Source organism: Mycteria americana, chromosome 1 (genome assembly GCF_035582795.1).
Source record: "Mycteria americana isolate JAX WOST 10 ecotype Jacksonville Zoo and Gardens chromosome 1, USCA_MyAme_1.0, whole genome shotgun sequence".
NCBI lineage: Eukaryota > Metazoa > Chordata > Aves > Ciconiiformes > Ciconiidae > Mycteria > Mycteria americana.
In genome coordinates, this window is record NC_134365.1 from 149497816 (window position 1) to 149518715 (window position 20900).

The 20900-nt window shown below is 39.5% G+C and overlaps 1 protein-coding gene across 19 annotated transcripts in view; it reads right to left on the reverse strand.

Annotated features, from left to right (window-relative positions):
• Nucleotides 1–20900, reverse strand: part of INPP4A (inositol polyphosphate-4-phosphatase type I A) — a 132688-nt gene that overhangs the window by 41342 nt on the left and 70446 nt on the right. For 11 of the 19 annotated variants that reach the window (XM_075523776.1, XM_075523839.1, XM_075523829.1 and 8 more), the window contains 9 exons: nucleotides 11990–12052; nucleotides 9431–9649; nucleotides 8545–8589; nucleotides 6928–7046; nucleotides 6696–6812; nucleotides 4899–4978; nucleotides 2141–2294; nucleotides 1063–1153; nucleotides 232–379 (listed from right to left, as the gene is read on the reverse strand). In XM_075523776.1, coding sequence (XP_075379891.1) covers nucleotides 232–379; nucleotides 1063–1153; nucleotides 2141–2294; nucleotides 4899–4978; nucleotides 6696–6812; nucleotides 6928–7046; nucleotides 8545–8589; nucleotides 9431–9536 — 860 coding nt within the window. In that variant the 5' untranslated portion in view covers nucleotides 9537–9649; nucleotides 11990–12052. Of the gene's footprint in view, nucleotides 1–231; nucleotides 380–1062; nucleotides 1154–2140; nucleotides 2295–4898; nucleotides 4979–6695; nucleotides 6813–6927; nucleotides 7047–8544; nucleotides 8590–9430; nucleotides 9650–11974; nucleotides 12053–20900 lie in introns of all 19 variants that reach the window. The other 8 variants (XM_075523873.1, XM_075523865.1, XM_075523819.1 and 5 more) reach the window with 2 other exon arrangements.

Sequence of the window (20900 nt, forward strand, 5' to 3'; positions counted from 1 at the left end):
ACAATTCTCTCCCATCATAACCTCTGCATGTTCAAGTTACCATACACTCAAGTCCAAACTCTACACTCTGACATGAAATCTCATTCACTGTAACTGTACAGTCAGCAAGTTGCTGCTTTTACTATTTTTTCTTCACTGCCTCTGTGCATTAACACAGATACATTCCTTGGTAACTCAGTAACAGCCATATCACTGCTGTATAACTGCACGTGCAAACCGGTCCAAACTCACCTTGCTGCATCTTCTTCTAGAAGAAGCTTCACAAATTGCCTAGGGATATGCAGCGACAGGATGCTCTCAGCCATCTGCTCCAAGATTCTCAAGTGGTTTCCATCAGTGGTTGGAAAGCGATACATTCGGCAAATGGCGCCACCAAACACTAAAGAATTAAAATCATGTTATTTTAGCATAGGGTTTGAGTTAGAAATGTACAAATTCTCTCCTTTTTTAAAGTAAATGGCTTTGATTCACTAACGTGCTGTTAACACACTGCCATAAAGATCTGGTTTAACCAAGCATCAGTCTAGCTTTTGCAAGCATGGTCATTCTGCAATGACCATTCTTCCACCATTGGCAGGAAAAGCCTCCAAAAGATTTAAAACACTGGTAAGGAAATAAAATACATATTCAACTTTTGAACTACTTTTTTTTTTTTTTACATGCTCTGCATTTTCTTCTCATGCAATAATTTGCTAGAAAACTAATCTTCCCCCCCCCCCCAAAAAAATATTTTTTTTAAAGCCACTGCTTTCCTCTGTCCCTCCCCTCACCTCCCAATGATTTCTTTTGAATAGACTAGAAAATTGCGTGGAAAATTTTATACTATAGTCAACTTAATGACAAAAGTTTGCTTCTGCTGTTTTACTATACAGATGATAAAATAAAATATGCAGATAATAAAATAATTTATTCTTTTATGACCCTCGGAGGGCTGCTCAATCAGCAGCCTGTTCCTATTCAAATGAAACATCTGCTTAAACACTCTGGGGCCACAGGCAGACAGCAAGAGATTAGCTTTTCCTGATGCCTAAAGCTTACTTGTTACAGCCCACAGCAGCTTACCAGATTTCAGTAGTGCATCTTTCCGTAATGAAGCATATTTGGATCTGATTCCTAAAGATTCTGTTAAACTTTCATCAACTGGCAACACAGTCTAAACAAAACCAAAAAACTCAAATAGTAAAGAATAAAACTTCAGTGCTAGGGCAACATGCAGTGATGACCCTATTATACAGACTTGAAAGGAAAATTCAGCACAACACACGTTTAAAATAAATATTTCAAATACGTTTATTGTGGACAAAAAATACTGCAGCCTGAAATAAATCCACTTCAACCCTCCAATCTAAGCAGTCCTATTTATTTCTACCCCACAGTTCAAAATTCTGTAAAAATTTTCATCCAGCCCTTCAACTACTTCATGTTAGCACAGCTCCAGAGCTCGTAAAGGTACTGCAGCAATATGTGCCAAGTACAGGTCTGGCCAGATACAAAGTGATACTAATCCACATTGTGACTGTGATACAGGTATGAGTGCAATTACCACCAGGATATTCGGAACACAAGGTTTACAGAGTTAGATATATGTCTAGGCTGAGAAAGCACTATAAATATCTGCTCTCAGACAAATATTTGGGGATCACAAAAAAAGAATAATAATCCAGGATCCAAGTAATGTGCTTGGTGTCACTAAAATCTTTTAAGGTATTTCTTTTTAAAAAGTTGCCTGGGAAAATTCTGGAAATTCCCTGAGCATCCCCATCACAGCTTTGCTTTGATGCCACCTTCCAATTCACGGGTGTGCAATTCACATCTTTGTGAAACTGGTTATCAATGCACCAAGTGCACCAACGTACAGTACTGCAAGCCTATTCTGATGAAAGGCGTGAGAACTTGAAGCTAAAGCTTAATCACTGTAAACTAAAATTTTCCCCAAGACTTTTAACAAACGTTAGCACCAAGAGCTCTGCAAAATACAAAACTGCTTCATCACAACTAGGCTGCTTTTTACAGTATTTTGAAATTGTAAAGCACTACTAAATACCAAGATGGACAGGAAAGTTGACAGCAGATCTCAACTTATTTCAATACTACCAATAAATCTGCATCTTTCTGAAGCCGATACAGTGCTCATACTCACCCTTCCATTAATTGTATCGGGTGACCTTGTCACTGGAGGCCTTTGGTCAGTTTTTTCCTCCATTTGCCATCCAATAACTGTAATGTTACCTACACGGTCACTTTCAGCCGACCTGCAACAAACACTCTGCGTTGAGATTTTTTTGGAGGTGGACCTGTTTATCAACAAGGGAACACTTATAAAAGGCTATTAATCTTCAAACTTAATGAACATTTTAAATAGGAAGCATTTCAACTACATATTTTTATGATGCGTTATTCCAACAGGAAAATGCTCCCCTCTTTCTGCAGGGATGCTGTACAGACCTCCTAATTGAAGGCAACCTAGAACCATGCATGTGTTTCAATACTTCTGTAAAACCAGAAAGAGTTCAGATTTTACAATTAGCCTGTGGTAGGCAAAAGCAGCTTAAATTGTGAACACTAACAGTAAGCAGATAATTGGATGTACGTGCACACGTGTGTGTGTGTGTGCCTGGGCATATGAATGTCTGAAACGGAACCTTTTAACTCTCAGTCGGAAGCCTGCTACTTGCTAGGTGCAACTGGTACAGTTGCAACTGGTAAATTTTGATAATACGTGGACTAAACAGAAGTAGCACATCCCAAATCTTCCACTTAATAGAGAAGTCAGTCAAGGCCACCAGTGAGGAGGCTGATCACATCTTGTGCTTCTGCAGATAGACTATTTAGATTGGGAAAACTGGGGGCCTGACATTCCAGAAAGAAAAGCTGATGCTGAAAAGAAGGATCCTGAAAAGAAGTGGTCTAGGGAAGAAGAAGGTGAAGATTCTCAATGGAGGAAAGATCCCTGAGGTGGAGGAAGATCCTGGAGATCAGAGAGTTGTGTGGAAACAAATGCCATAGATCCCCAGGGACGTGGCCACTATCAGCTGAGAGAGGTCACTAACAGCTGGGGAGCTTGCACAGCACAAACTGACACAACCTTCTGTCCCACCTTCCCAGACCAGCAGCCATCTCTCTGCTGGGGAGGGAAGCTGAGACCATATAAGCACATGACTGAGAGGGGAGGGAATGAGTGAGTCAGAGACAGAGAATCAAGTGGGGTAAAAGCTCTGATCTTGCTGGTTTTTAAATATACACCAGGGACCCAGATGTACCACGGCTGTCATTTATTCTGTCTCACCCATGACACAGAGTAATTTTGGCAGACACTTTATGCTAGTATTTTAAGATAGATTCTAAATGGTATTTTAAGATTGTTGTTTACACATAAAAATATGCTGGGACAACTAAAACAAAAAAAAAAAGTCTCTGGAACAGACAATACTGGGGAGGCAAAAGAAATAAGCACACAAAATGACTACAAGAAAAGGTTTAAGTATAGACATTACTCAATATCCAGCTTATAGATCCAAGGGGTAATGTGACAATGAGAAGACATGCATGTATTCACACACTTTGCTGATAATCAGTATACACTTTATATCAAAACAAGAGAGTTTAATAAAGTCCATTTTCAACTTAGTCATGAAAGAATAAACCTAACAGTATAACCATGTCTAACACAACCATGGAACTCCTGCCATCACATTGCTCCGCTTTTTCATCTCCCTCAAAACACCCTCATCTTCACACCTGTGATAAATTAGACTATTTTACCCACCATCATTGCCATACTTTTGGTGTCTTTTCTGACTCATTTCCCTCATCTGCTCCCCCCTGTTAAATCATGTCAATTTTTTCTTTACAATACATTGTGGAAAAGCCAAAAACTTCACCCATCTCTTCTCTTAGCATGAAAAGCTTTGCCCATGTTTTGTTAGTTGTGTTTGGGCTAAGAAAATTCTGCAAGTTTTCCCAGTCACTGCTTCTAGTGCTGATTATGCCGATACTACCAACACCATCATCCTCAGACTCCTCAACATCCTCAGACTGATTATGCTTCCCCGCTTCAACTGACTTCTCTTGCCTTCTGTGACGGGGATGCTTGTCCTACTTTCAACACGCACTACTACAATGTGCGTTTACACATCAGAGCTCTCTTTTCTTAATCTTACTTTGTTTTCTTCATTCTTCCCCAAGCCTGCACTTAACTTCGTCCCACACCAGCTTTCATGAGCGTCGTTTGATTCCGACGATTAGAACTACTACCTTAAGGATTGGTATTAGACTCGCGCCCTCTTTTTCATTCCCTCCTGAGTCACGTTCCTTCCGTGAAAGTTTCCAATTAAACTAGAAAATTACATCAACCAATGTTGCTGTAATGTGACTCCTCCTATTCCTAGTGTGTTATATTGATAAGTAGACTATTTAGAAACAAATACACAATTTATCAACAGGCAGGCACTGAAATAGTAAATAGAGCCTAGATTTATCTAAGCCAAAGTATTCCAAACAGCTAAGATAAGTCTCTGTTTTGATGGGTTTCATTCTCCCCATCATAGGCTCTTTATACATCAGCACAGTTACAAATACTCTGTTTTGCCACTCTCCACAGACACATACGCTGAGGTGATAGGATGAAATGCACAAAAATGAAATTGGTCTTGACAATACTTTCTTGACTTGTAGAACTAGAACCGATGTCTAACATTATTCACCATGGTCTTGTTCTACATGTTTTAATTGTCATACAATATAAAACAGTTTTTCGTTAATAGTGGCCTGGAACTTAAAAAACAAACAAACAAACAAACAGGTTTTCATCACATTTCACAGACAGCTTTCATCACATCTTAAGCATGCTTTCAAGAATTAAGACTCTTAATTCCTAAATGAAGGAGAAGATTACAAACCTTAGTGTTAAGTGCAACCTGTGATTCTTCTCCTGAAGAAGTTCTTTTACTGTGAACATCCCAGAACCCAACAAATACATCTGGAAGAAGAGTACTGGAATTGTAATTATTTACCTTTACAATGAACAAAGGCTTTGTCCACAGCACCAAAGCCCAAAATACAATTATTATGCACAAAAGTTTGAGAACAAAAATATAATTACATATGCCTATGCATAACTAATTAAACCCCTTTAAAATGTAATACCTTTGGTAATTTATCAAAAATCCTTTTTTTACCGGAGGACAATAAGCCCTTTTCTTTCTCTAGGATTTGAGGGGAGGCACCTCAATATATATAAGCTTAGGCCCAGCAATACAGGAACACTGAAAGCAATGACTGAATGGGACTCAGACTGACTAGGTTGACTTCATAGTCTCTCCCTGACCCAAACTTGGCTCTTCGTGAAGAATGCACCTCCTCAGGAGGTATTCCTTTTTCCCCAGAGCCTCCCCATGATGCACTCTACAGACATGCCCTGCTACCCCTGAGGAAGCCATGGGAAAGCAGGCATCTGGGACCTGAAACAGCAATCTGGGCAACAGTCCAGAGTGAGTTGCTCACAGATCCAAGTAGCTACCTGGGAGAGCGGCACTTAGACTTTTTTCAGTAAGGGAGTAAATCTTTACACCTGAACAAAATCACTACGGGATCAGGGCAGGGGGATTTCTGAGAGCAATGCAAAAAAATTCTATGGGCAAAATAATAGCCCAGAGAATCTGTGTGTCAGGAAGCCAAGTGCATGGATGCTCTCCTGAAAGCAACCTTCTATTCAGAAACAATCTCCTGTTTTGTAAAAATATTCACAAATTTTTGGTATTGTGGAATTCTAGATACTGGTAGTAATAAGTGTCTTTGAGACAACAAATAACCATTTTTCATAATGAATTAGAAAGTGCTCCAAAATACTTAAGTTTCCTCTGATGTTTTTCACATTGAATTTGAACTCATGTCCCCTGCTGAGAAAAAGGTGGCTTTAGTGTGGGTCCATTTTTTACTAAATTAAGTTTTGGACACTGAAATTATGATTTTTCCATTATTTTGGATTAAAAACATTTAATGGCAAGTTCTATCTTACAATTTGTGATCCCCTGCAAAAATACTACAGAAGCTCCCAGGACTCCAGGGGACTTTTGTTTTCTCTTCCTTCCATTTCACACAACATGGATTAGAGGCCAGTAGCACCCTCTGGTAAAATCTAATCTGCCTGACTTTGTCACCAGCTTGCATCTAAATTTTAAGCAGTGAGAGAAGTAGACTTCTAAGGTCCTGAAACAGACTTCTAAAGTCCCTAAACTTAGACAGACATGATTGCTCCCTGTGGAAAACTTCCACCAGACCGTGCCTACTACACATGGAATTTAGCAGCTCTGTTTATAAGGATGTTATAAGGACGTCATTACGGGCCCAACATTTTGGCACAGGTTAGAGGCCTCAGTTTAGGGGTAGTGGATCCCATTTGTTATCTAGTTCAGTAAAGAGGTCCACAACAGAAGAGGACAAGTGACAGAAACTCTTAATTTAAATAAGTGGTTCCCAAACTTGCTGCCAACAAGCCTTGTTTGAGAAAAATGTCAATGCTCCCCCAAGTCCATCTCGCAGCATTTGTCCCTCCTTCCCCTACCCGTGTTGCTTTCTCTAGGATAGATGCTGCTACCCCTTTGCTTTCTTCCACAAAAGTTACTAATTTTATCTCCTTGTCTCTTGTTTCTTTGCTCCACACTAACTGGGGAGGCAACAGAATAAAGAAAACTTACTGTTCCCTGAGATCTATCTTTGACGTCATACACGGAGAGTTTGATTTGTGTCATTTGATTGATAAGAGAGTCTTGGAAAAAGGCAATGCTGCTTAGAAAGATAGGATTGCTTGTTCCCTGTAATCATAAACAAAAAAGGCAAAAATTAATGCAAGGTGATATTTGTCAGGAAGAAGTGCTTCTTGTGTTAGCTTCAATTTTAAATCTAACCCAGGAGTATCTCACCACTTACCTCAATAATTTCTGTCTGTGCATGCTTCGTCCAGAACGCCTGAGGAGGTGTAGTTACACTCACTGCTACAAAACTATTTGGTTTTCGATCTAGCGATGGAGTTAGCAGCTCACTGCAAGCTTTAGGTATGCAATAGATAAATAAATTTAGATTCAGGATCTTTTTCATATCGCTGTAAGGCTCTACATTTTTATAAAAGCATATTATATACCCCAAGCAATAAAGCCATGAAAGGCCTCATATTCATTCTACCACCACACTATAAAGGCAGACATCACTCACCTTTGTGCATGCAAACAGTAAACATGCAATCAGATCAGGCTGGCTCCAAGCTGTAGAGCTGTAATTTACACTTGTTCTCTTCTAACACCTGCCTATCCATCCCCCTGGTACAGCTCATTAGAACAGCGTACATGCACAGGTTTCCCTCTGGGAATTTCATGAGCATGGCTGCATTTGATTTGAAGTCACGCTCCATTAAGCCCATTACCAAATGGCATTTTGCCATGGAGGACCAATAGAAGTGCTTGAACATTGATCAAGCAGCAAAACTGAGGACAACTAGCTTATAATTGTAAAAGGACTGCAATTTATTTCCTCTAAAATGTTATTGTGAATTAAACTGCTAGGAAGGGACTATGGTGAGTAGGAAACAACTACCAAAAATTTCAGTGAGTGACTCTACACAATCACATTAAACTTCAGAGCCAAATTCTATCTAACTAGATACAGGTAACTACAGTGTGGTCTGACTCTGCTTCAGCCAGGTGCAGAAAGTTAATTCAAAAATTTACCTGTGCAAGCAAAACGTTCAAATGTACACTAAACAGCTTTGTAGTTCTAGATATTTTTAATTTATCTGAAAATATTTGAAGTACCTTATTCAGCTCTAAGGAGTTCTTAAGATTATTATTCATAACACAATTACATACATCTGAGAAAATTTTCTAATTTTTCATTTCAAACATACTGGTAAGAGCATAACTTTCCAAACATTAGTCCACTATTAAGCCAAGAAAACCATGCTGCAGTTGAAAATGTAGACTTAATTTTCACAAAGAAAATATTTTTCACTTATTTTTCAAGTAAGGTCACAAGCTTCTTATCCAAATTTAACCATCCCAGAAATTAGGTCACCTCTGCATCTCACATTATCACTTGACAGCAAAGACCACAGGAAAGAAGGTACGTGTAATAGTTGGTAACTCTTAGAAAATATTCTGTCCTAAAATGGTGTTTCCCCAACTGAAGAAACAAATCTTCAGTTTGCTTGAAGACCTGAATTGCTGATATACCGAGACTGAAGCCAGTTTCACTGTATCTTCACATACACAAAATAAACATTTAAAAATAACATTCACATAGTAAACATCTAAAATTTTATAGGACAGATGTTTTAATTACAGACTTTTAAAAACACCACAAAATCAAACTGCTGGCTGCTTATCAAAAGATACTGTACAGGCAGCGAGAAAACTGTACCACAGCTCCATAAAAATCAAAGCAAAGTTTCAATCCTTACTATATGAAGGGCACTTCAAAATCAACAATTACAAAACCGCATACATACTCAATAGCACATATCATCAAAATTAGCACAAAAATCACTAAGCCTACCTAAACTGAACTCTAAAATCGGCTCATCTGGATCCTGAATGTTTCCTGTAAATCAGAAAAATTAACACAAGATTAGCCGAACATTGCTGTCATGTGAATCCTTTCCTGAAGTTGCAGTCATACAGAGAAAGAAATTAAATTTTATAGAAAAAAATAATATTTTAAATTCAATAAGCCATGACTAGTATTTAAAATATTAATTAGTTCATCTTTGGTAACTAAAAATTATTTGAAAAACCTGAGATTATCTCATTTTATAAAACATGTTAAAATATGTAAAACTATGCAAGATTATATGGAATATGGGAATATAAAATGCCCAATCTCAGTAGAAGACAACAGGATTAAAGCCACTTAATTTCTGAGCCGCTATTAACTCCAAATTATTAAATCAGATATGTCTCCTCTGTGGTCAGTGAATAGGGAGAAGTTTGAAAGCACCTGTCTCTCTCACTAATCAAAGAAAGCCTCTGGGGATTACAATCCTAATTTACTAACCATAAAAGATGAGGGAGATAATTCTCAGTTCCCTGAACTCTCTTGAAAATTTTATACAATGTCAAAACAAGGAGGTTGCCAAGACTCTTCCTTGACCTTGACATTCTTTTGTTCTTTTCTCCCCCTGTTGCTTATTTTTGACTGAAAAACATAACTGCACAAAATCTAGTTTAATTTCTTTTTTTTCCCTCTCAATTTTTAATGTTTTGTCTATTTTAAAAATGGTAAGTTTAAGATTTTTTAATTTTTAGTATAATTCCTTTATCTCATTCCCTCCAGATAACCAGACACATCTAAATCTTCTACCAATTAAAAGAAAAAAGCAATGTTAGTACAAGGTAGATTCTGAAAGGACCAACAGAGCAATAGCTGGCATGAAGGTACATACCTGCCAGAGAAAGGCCTAACATGTCAGAAGTGACATCAATGGTGGAGGCCCGTTGCACAGTGCGGGATTTTGCACCATGGCGGGGACTGTGTTCTCTTGCTGTCATTTTGTCATGAAGAACCCTTCTTTTCTTGCTGCTTGGCTTTACTGATGTTTGTCTTACAGAGTAGCAGAGTGCAGCAGGTTGTCTCCAATTGCTATTCCTCTAACATTACCACACTAAGCAATAAAGAGAGGAAAAACATACACCAAAATTTTAGGCCACTATCAGCTACTGTTCTTTTTAACAGCAGCAAACCTACTGCCATAAAATTGCCTCAGGTCATTCAAATAAAATGCTCAAGGCAGATCCAACACACAGTAACTCAATTTGCACGAACCGTACATCTGTAGCGTTTTACCGCAAATTGTCAAAGACTGTATCACATGTAAGAAAGGCTCTTCTGTCAGAGAATGGGGGTTGAGAGAGACTTGTTAACAGACCAGCTGCTCTTCTCCTTTGTCTAAGTTATTAAATCATCCTTAATGAAGTTTCCTGGTTTTCATAAACCCTGGGGAGCACAAGTAAATTCGTCAGATGGGGCCTCTGTCTGCAGACGTAGGACAAGGGATAAGGACAAAGGGACAATGAGTCAGTGGAACGCAGAACAGAAGGGCAGGAAATGTTGTTAGTGTCAGCACACTGTGTCGTTCCAGGCTCTTCTGCCATGAGAAAGGGATATTGAAAACTATAAATAAAACCTACTGGGTCAGAGCGAGGCTGAAATTCTGGGATGGTGATGGAAAGAAAAAGCAAAAGGGGATGCCTGCTGATGTGGCACACGGCAGCGTCTGGGCTTTTCCTTCACCCTGCACTTCATTGGTCTACAGACATCCATGACAGCTGTTCTTCCCCTCATGATGCCTATGAAGTGAAACCTTATGCTAGGAAAAAAGCACACAGCCTACAGAAAATTTGGTTACATTGTTAAATGTGGTGCTTTTGGTTTGGCTGACAAATTTGAATGTTCCTTCTGTCAGCCATATTAGCACTGCAGTTACGGAACTTTTGTATTTGTTTCATACTATTATGACAAACTCTATTCATTTAGGAGTGAGATTAGGAGCAAAGTTCAATAAACCTGAAAGTTAGTAATAGAGTCACTAATTCCTCTTAGGTTGAGGGACCTAACAATGGGCAAGATGCATTCTAATTAAATAAAACACCTAGCTTTTACTTGTGCTTTAAATAGGCATTTTAAAACTGTCTGAAGGCCTCCAAAGGAACATTCAACCTGCCTAACTTAAGTCTCTAAATTCAACTAGTCAGCATCTCCCTCTGGAGGATTTCAAAAGAATTTCCCTCTCTCCACAGGGAACTCAAGCATCTTCTTAACTAGCACTGGTTCACTGGACATCTAAAATTCAGATGCAAGTTAAGCATCTAAGACAACTGAATTGAACACAACCCTGGTCATCTACATGAGTTTAGGAATGAGATTTTAAATGGGGAGCTCATTCTAGGGAGGAAGGAAGCTCATTCTACGGAGGAAGGAATTCGGGCCGTGTCCACCAGACGAGCCAGTCTGTTGCTACTCAGAACTAATAATTTGCCTCAGTGATTCAACTCAGGTTTATACAATATGTCATAAGCCAATTCCAAACAGGAAAAAAGTAAATTCTTGGGCAGAAGAAGCAGAAACTGAGAGGTCTGAACGTCCTATCCCCAAAAGCTTTGAAACTCAGTGACAGCATACAACACAACATTCTGCTTATAGACACAATTTATGACAGCCAGAAATTAAAGCAGGCAGTTTTCCAATTCATACGGAATCACAGAATAGTTGAAGTCGGAAGGGATCTCTGGAGTTCATCTAATCCAACCCCCCTGCTCAAAAGCAGGGTCACCTAGAGAAAGCTGCTCAGGACTGTGTCCAGTTGGTTTTGTACAAGTGGTTAAGTGGCTAGTGAATCACCAAGTTAATTTCTCAAATAGTACTGCATGTCCTAAGATTTAGTCAAATAAAACTTCCACCAAAATTCTTTGCCAGTTTCCAAGTCTTTCCATTCTACTAATTTTTTCTCCCTTCTTTTAGCAATAGGTTTTCCTTGGTTTGTTCGTTATGTAATGGGACATTTAATGGTTTGTAAGTCCATTAAACTTAACTGCCTAATGAAACAGAACACCTACACAATGTGCTTGCAGGGATTTAGGCAGGATGCCATAGCCCCTTCCCCCAAATCCTACAAATACCTTATTAGAGAATAACTAACATGTTCATATAGGTACAGTTAGGTTAAAGAGTCCAGTTGTTTTTCAGCTAAAATCTCTGTAGTTGCTGACATCCTTGATGGTCAGTCTTGAGGTCAAGGCTTGAGGACCTTCTCAAGGTCAATCCTTGAGAAGTTAAATAGGGACAGGTATTTTCTTTTGTTTTGAACCTATTTCTATTTAAATATCACTCAGCGTAATAATTTTCCAAGGCTCTCTAAGTTCTCAACTATTCATTTAAATTGCAGTATTAATGGATTTCTCACCTAATGATACATTTTTAATTTACTTACACTGATCATACTTACAGAGGGCTCTTTTCCTCATGTGTGGAGGGATTTTGCATATCATAATATCAGTTAAGTCCACATCTAAAAAATTAACAAAATAATCAACATAATAAGCAATCTTTTTATACAGCATAAATCACAAACAACGGGCGGTACCATTCTCAGATTAACTGTAAATTTAACTTCTGATTGCTAGCTCTCACATTAAAGTTTACTGAAAATAGAAAAAGACTATGATCCTCTGCTAGACCTCACCAAGTCATAGCAATTGCCAGTCAAAGCAGGAGCACAAAGAAATAAGCTTATGCTGAAAAGGACTGACTTCAGGTCAGCATTTGACGAGTGGGTGGAAAGGATGTAAGAAACGTATGTTAACATGTTTACTGAAAGGCTCGGTGCTATTAAGAAAAAGGAATGTATATGATATATTGAGTATGAGACAGCATTTTTTACTACGCTTGCTTTTCTATAGTTAAACTTTCAAAATTTTGCTGTTTGGAAGAGTTACAACCGCAACTGCCAGGAGAAAAGAACCTGTGTCAAAACACAGAAGTTCAAAAGATCAGGATGTAGGGCTCTTTCTCCATTGGGTGAAATTACTCTGTGAGGTAGGCTTCTATGAACAACTAGCCATAAGCATACAGGAAAAGTGAATTATTTTTAAATCTACTACAGGTTAACTGAAGGTTTGTATTTGCTAGTGGTACCATCTCATTCAAGTACATTTGCATTAATAGGATATGCCTTTTAAGACCTCCCATGTATGCCATACTACAATAAAAGAGATGGGGAAGTCCAGTCTGAGCTTTTTGATTTAATTGCCAGCCCTACCAATTGCCCAAGACTGCTTAAGAACATCGGTATGAGCTCTTATCACTTACGGAAAGGGTTTAATCTCACCTAAACTGCACAGGAGGCAGATATCTGATCTCAACTCACTGCCTAGGTTCTCTATATAGTCAATGGTGAGACACAGGCACTTCCAGAGAATGAGTCACCATTTTCCAAGGTAGGTGGGATGAATCACCCCATGAAGATACCTCTCTCTCTAATTATAAAAAGAATTTAGATGACTAGCTTAGGCCTGATGCTGCAGCTGGGCAAACTGAATCCCTCCCACAGTTGTGCTAGCTCAGGCAGGAATGACTTTGCTCTACTCACTGCATAGCCTGACAGACCCAAACGACAGGTGCTCTGATCACTCTCTTGAATTACAACCTTTTCAACCATTACAACTTTATGATAATGTTTTTGATAGAAATCAACGGAGGTAGGATTCCTACCAAATTAAAGGTAGTATTAACACACCAGATAACTTCCTTAGATGGTATGAAAGACTGGTACCACTCCTGCAGCCAGCGATCCCAGCGGCTGATGTAATTCATGTCCAGGCAAACCCCATCTTGAAGATGGCATGATGCATCTATGCATAGCCTTTGTCTTTGCCCTTACTAATCCTGCAGACAGTGGATGCTGGCAATATGTGCAGCTTTGCACTTCATAAAGTTTTGCTGGAAGTCCAGTTTTCAACTGTGGCTTCAATGGAAGTATGGAAAGCTGCTGTTGACCCCCAACACCAGTAATGGTAATTTCCATTGTGCAAAAAAGGCTTCTGAACAAGCCTCTCTTCTGTTATGTGAATATTTATTTGGTACTCTATTAGCACAAAAGCACATGACCAGAAGAAAAGATCTTCATCAGATGCCACTTCTGGCCTGCTACCTTCAGTCCTGGCAGCTGGCCGTGGGAAGCAAATGCCACTCTGCTCAGCTGCATGGCCTCACATCCTGTGGGCTTGAAACTTTCAGACATTTGGTCTCACTCTGATTGCTTGCAAGATCTCAAGCAAAAACAATTATGATCTTGGCCCCAAAATAATCCCTTGATGATTAGCTTGTACAACTACAAGCTAATATTTTCCTTATCTCCACAATTGTTTTGGCAAAGTGCTTTGGTCTGTTCCCTTCTTGGAAAAAAAAAAATCTCCTACCAAATTACTTGGAACAAACGTGTCAGCGGAGATCAAATCTTTTTTCACCCTAACACCTACTTTTTTGACAGTCATTATACAATTGTAAGAAACAGGGTTTTCCCACACATTTCACACATCAAGAAGCAGGAGAAAGAGGCTACTCCAGTTACAGTCCAAAAGAAAATCTACATTGAGACTGTATTTTTCTACAGCTATATTGCTCTGGGCTTATGGCATTTATCAGGTAAAGAGGCATGCCAAAGCAGAAAATGCAACAGCAGTGGAAAGCTAAATGTTACTGATACATCTAGATGAAGACAGTAATAGCGACGGGCAGAGTATGACAGCTTTTTAAATACATTAAAGAAAACGCCTGGGAATGCAATCCTAGAAGTTTACCATCATCTCCAAGGGGGAGTGAAAAACTAGTTGTGGGGTACTTACTGAACTACAATTAGATTTACCACTCTCTGGACTGTGAGGTCCACTCTCTGGACCTTACAAATTAGGGTTCCTGTTCCTGAACAATCCATTCTGAAATACCAAAAAAGGCTCCTCCAGCCAACTAGATACTTCAGACAACATCTTTGTAAAAAGTTTCTTGTATTCAGCTTGAAAATGTTTTAGCAATACAATGAGTGATCAAAAAAGTGGAAATGAATTCTGCCTGAAACAGTATTTTGCCTCTGGAACATGGCCAAGTTTCCAACTAACATCTTATTAACTATATCATTGTGGACAAAATAATGGAAAAGATTAAATACCAGACTCTGCTAAGTTATGACAATGTTGCCTTCCATATAAGAGTACCATCTCCAGTATACCTACCAGATAGATTTTTTTTTTCTTTTTTTTTCTTCTTTTTTACCTCCAACCATAGAAGACCTTAGTAGCGAAACAAGATTTGCCATGCTGGCTCAAGACCAATCTTCCAGCAATCCCAGCATCCCATCTCCAACAGTTGTTTCAAAGAAGATGCAAGGAACTTTACTGACCCTGCTTCAGGGCCTGAGGTGAAGGTCTGGACCAACCCTATCATTCATGGCTGCAGAGGCAGACCAGGAGTAGAACATCAGCTCAAGGACAGCAGCTCCCAGCAAAAGCCTGCTAAGACCGACACTGATTAAGAGCTATTTTTTTACAGTCTCACGTGCACTTCGCTCTTCTGTCTCATTTAATGAATGTCCTGAATCTCACACAGATCAAAACAACAGGAAAACTCAGAGCCATGAACTTGACACCTTGAGCCACATTCTTCCTTCTGGCCAAACTCGTGGGGGCAGCAACAACAGTAGACTATGTCTACTGCAGATCCATTGGCTGACAACAGAGTTTCACTCCTCTTTAGTTACCTCATGGTCTAGGACATCCCGCTTACCATGGCCCTTGGGAAGGCAAAAGAAAGTAAGTGCTGCCAGCATCCCTTATGGACCTTTGCCTCTGATTGAAATGACTTCCCCACCAAGAACATGCTTGGCAGGTGCTAGTCCGTCAGCTCCACAAAGAGGCTGTATTTCCCCCTCTCTGTCTGCCCCTTAAGTCTAGGTTCCCCTCTCAAGCTGGTTCAATGTCTCACTCTCCCACTGACCAGAATCTTGATTACCAAGGACAAAAAAGTAAGTTTGTCCTGAAGAGTCTTCTTGTCATTCTCTGAAGCCCTCCTCAGGATTCTGAGCAAGTGGGTGACCTCAGCAAGAACAGGGAAAAGTATTCCACAAGAAAATAAAATAAACTACTTGCAAGATACAATGAATGTATTTGTGCAGCGTGGAAATCTCCAAATGCAACCTTTCAGTGATATTTAGATAAAAGGCCATTTCAGCAGCAGAAAGTAGCTTGCTTTCTCTTTGATTTCCTGTCCACCCTCTCCCACTTACTTATAGACAAATCTGTAAGTCACAAACTTTCTTCTTGATCCTTCCCCCCATGAACTTCAGCAAACTCAATTAATCTAAAAACCTAATTTTATCTCTTTAATATATCTGAATACTTTTAATAGAAAACTGCAATTTAGGCCACTTAGTTCTTTGTGCAAATTAAGACTATTTGTCTACATTCACAACTGAAATACAATTAGCATTCTTCTTAACTTAATGAGATATTGTTTTAATTTCACTTGTCATCACAACACTTCTATTTCTTCAGTACTCCTTCTATGAGCACAAAAATATGCACACCCACAGGTGGAAGCAAGCATTTGTAACACATATGTTTGCTAACTAAAAAAGAAAAAGCACAGCTCTGTTTCACTTTGCAGAACAGCTTTTATGAAGTTGGGCACAGCATAATGCCATGGAAAATGATGAGTTTTGCTACAGAGCAGTTTGAAGTCCAACCCTCTCAGCCTCCTCCATTGTTTTACCAACAGAAACTGAAACAGCTTACAAATGGTCTTTACTCTAAATTAATCTTTACCCTCTTCACAAGAAGTGTGCTGGGTACATTGTGAAGTTTCCTGTGCATGGGATGACTTTTCTCCTCATGACCTGGGGTTCTCACACTACCCATACAGACATGGAAAAGCCCATGAGAACAGGGGACATATTTTCTGTTGAGGAGTTTGGACTGGAAACACATTGCTGAATTAGATGGTCCTTTGGACACCCTCCTAAAGCCTACCTCTTCTAAAGCCTGCTTTCATCATAACCATGATGCTCACAATGCAGAAACAGCATTGCTCTAACTGGAAAAAAAAAAGTGTTTAACCCCCTCTCTGAGCTCCTCCTGCTGCAGGAAAGGGTGGGGTAGGGGAACAAAGGCAGAAAAACCAAGAAAAAACCCAACAGTTTATGACCTGAAATGGAGATAAACTAGACACACTTTAACATTTGCTAAAGATTTCATATTGCTGTTGATTACAGACAGATGGCAGTAAAATATCCTCCAACATACAGGCAATGAGAGAGGGGGACCACAGAAGACACGGAAGGATAAAAGCACTGAAATTAGATCTGTAATCAGAAGTTTTGGTCAAGGTTGGATTACAAGAAAAAGTCTAGCAAAACTGGAGTCTTATGCTACTAATACATATTTCTCCATCAACATTTGGTTTGTACTCCTGAACTGTGTTTTGTGTTTGTATTTCTGATTCTTTTTTTTTTTTTTTTTACATGGTGCATGCCAAGACTATGCCTAATGGCCATGATACTGGATGTCTTTTCAAATGAAATGATTCTTTTTTGGTTCCAGATATCTGATTGCTTTGTGCTGCTTTCATTTCTTCTTCCTGGAAAATAAAATGATTTGTTTGTTTACCCTGTTCTTTCTAAATCAATGGGAGAGAGGGTTGCTGTGGGCCACAATGCTGACTGCAAGGCTCTTTCCTGGATTCCTTTCTAGAGTCATGTAAACAAGTGGTGGGATTCTGGCAATTTGGAAGCATAAGCATCCAGCTCCACACAGGCCAACAACAGTCTACGCCACTGCTCTCATTTCAACGCCTTGGTGAAAGGAATCCTTTTTCATGCCAGCCCTACCCTGTGGGTTAACAGTAAGATTACCCTGTAAGATACAATGGGGGGTGTGTGTGCTGCTTCAGTGTCTTGCTAGTTTCTGAAAATATTGTCCTTGAAAATCTATTTAGACAGCATGCAGACCCCACTTTGCTGGCCCTGTCAAAGACTTCAAACTCATCCAGAAAACCCTGTCCCGATTCCTAAGATCTGGACCAAAGACCCCCAACATTTGGTTTGCTTTCTTGCCCAAGTTGTGAGGAGAAACTGCGGAGTTTCACACAGGGTTCTCCACCAGCCAGATAAAGGCAGATGTGAGCTGAGATGATAGCCAAAAGGGAGTAGGACTGGTAGGCTTGAGGAAGGATGGATTGCTGAGCTGCTTCTCAAGAAGTGATAGGACTCAGGACTAAAGGGAGCAACAGATACTGCTCATCACCTGTCAGCTGTTAGCTATGCCTCAAGACAAACACTGAAAGAAGAAATAAACCTATTTCTGAGTGGGTCTTGAGCAAGACGCAGCCTTTATATACTCAAAAATGTTTATACATTCAGAAATTATTCAGGAGCACAAGCACTGGGAAGGAGCAAGAGGAGACTCAGGGATGACTAAAGGGACCATGTTATCCTGTGTTTGCATTGCCCAATGCAGCAGGTGCACTCTGGGTTGGTGGCTGCAGATGTCCTGTCCCAGTTCCTCCCTCCCACACGCATGCACACACACGCACACACACATCCTCCCTGCCCTTCACAATGCGGTTACAGCAGCTGTAGTCTCATGAAGGCCAACGAGAAGGGGAAGTGGGAAATGAAGCGACGGGGTCTGAGATACACCAATTTGTCCAACCTTTTCTGCTATAGGCAAGGAACTGCTGCAGACACCTCTCTTTCAGAGAAGGAAACCACAATTTCATTTCCCCACAAAGCCAGAAAACATTAAAAAGTAATTTTTCAGAAGTCTCAGAACGTCACCCGTCTGCCCATTGCAGGTCATAAGGAAGGACACTACTGATGCTCTTCAGAAAAAACAGGTTAAAGGTGGTAACTTCAGAGAAACCAACCTTTCTACACTTCAGCATCAATAACAATAGTTTTATTTTAGTGACTGTGCTGATGAGAATTAGCAGCAGCAGACAGTAAGTCTAGAATTTAGGTAAAAAATAAATAGGAAGATGTAAGCAAGGCCCAGTGAAATAGTTCATAGAAAGCTGTAATTTTACCAGGAACATAATTAAATTTTCTGACCAACATATTTGCCTATGTACTTTTAACACGGAATAAACTGCACTGGATTTTAAAAGAAAGTACATTTCACCACATTTGCAAAAAGCAAAGTCCATGTCAAGTATAAACTGAATTGTTGCTAACAGGACCTGACAATATCATTTACTAAATGGATTCTTAACTTGGAGCAGGGTGTGGGTTTACATGTATTTACAAGATTACATGTATGGACAGACATGGGTCATCTTGAAATGTATTGGAAAAATATTTGGAATATATTGAAACTTGCCATATTTGATTGCTGAATTTAAAAGGCCTAAATCAATAACAGAAAAATGGAACAAATAAAGTATGCGACCTACCAAAAAAATAGACCATAAGTGGCTTGCGTGTCTTTGAAGTGACCTCATAAGAGGAAATCAGACCAAATACCACTGAAACATTTCTACGAATTTGATTACAAATCACTCCCCAATGTAAGATCAGCAGCTTTCTATTAGAATATTATATTTCAACAATTGTCCCCTACTTGTGAAAATTTCCATGAGGTTTCCCAGATTTGACTATCAGCCTTACTGAAATACTATATTCTTTGTTGAGGTGTGACTGAACAAAGGAGCTATTATAGAATATAAATGTCTTGTAGTGGACATTATGATGCTAGCTCTAAGACAGAAAAGACAAAGATCAAATAAAGTTTGGAAAGAGTAACTAAAGGCATTTCTACTACTCTGATCGGTTTAATGCATAAAATGAGCAAACATATGAACACCCATGGACAAATAAAAATGTTGCAGGTACTTACTTAGAACGTTCATGTCTCCTCACTCCAGAATATTACAGATTAAAGTGGTCTGTTCAGACAGAAAAGGTAGAAAGTACTTCGGTAGCTGCAGTATGCATTATGCAACACTTTATTCTGCTATAACAACATTCTTTTCTTTCACTCTCATCTACTAACAGACCAAACGTAATAAACATTTCAGTCCAAAATTCAGATAAAAATTAAGACTCCTATAGGGTATGGCCATGGATTTCTGGAGCCCAGGGCTTTTAAAAACAATTTTCAAATAATTGTAACCACAATCTACTGGTTTGTTTTCAGCAACTAGTACTGATCAATCTTTAGAACTGACGTACTCTAGTGGGCTTCAAAAGTTTATTTAAAAAAAATAACAACTGCAGCAGGGATGGTAGCAATGACTACAAAAAGATATAAATGCTATGCAAGGACAAAGGGCAAATAGTAGTGCTGAGTTCCTTGCAGCACTCAGTGCTCAAAAATATGAGCTTAAATGTCAGAGTTTTGTCAATTCTCCAAGCACTGACATGCCTTATAAAACTGGTGTGTTACTACAGGTCAAGTTTATCTGAATCTCACTTTTTTTAAAAACAAATTTCACATGGATACAGAAAGGCCTGAAAATGTGAAGGATGCATCCCAAATTACTTTCCTTTCTTAAAGTTCATGACTAACTCACTCTCATGACTGATATATTTGACTCAATTTTTGCATGCTGAAGGCAAGCAACAGTGACGCCAGCTTCTACGAACTCCTGGTGCCTCCCACCACACCCTCTCAGAAATTCATAAGCTTGCTGCCTACCTCTGTAGTCAGACCTCCAAGGCAAGGCAGCAGAAATGATGTTTCTGCTCATAGCTCCCTATCTTGCTCTTCTGGCCCAGATGAGAACAGGTACCTGCATTTCAGCCACACAAGTTTATAGTCCACCATCTCATCAAAGCCACTTTCAGCAACAGGTTAAACTAAGATACTGAACCGCATCTGAATGTGGGCACACATCCCTACATCTGCTGTCTCTGCTAGAGAGGCAGTACCCTCTGGCAAAAGGACAAGACCAAAAGCTGAATATAAAGACTGGGTCAGAGCAAAAGGTTAATCAAGCCTGGAGTCCTCTCAGAGTGGGCAGCACTAGAGACTGAGAAAAACAGTATCATGTGCAGTACTGGTATTTTGTGAGGCATCTCCAGGTTTGCACTCCCAGATTCAGCTGACAAGCACCCTAGGAACTTTCTGACCCGGGCATCACACCCAGACCTCCGTATTTAACAGCTGGTGGTAGCATGACAGCTAATGTGTTACCAGAGCTCATTGTCAGCCCTTGCAGCACTGTTACCCTATAGCCCGGTAATACCATATTGCCATCACTAGTGACTGGCGATAAGCCTCCTAGGGGGGCTTGCAAACCCAGAGTACTGAGCAAACCCTGAGTACTTGCAAACCCTGAGTACAAGCCTTTTCAGGCTTGCTTTGTCTGAA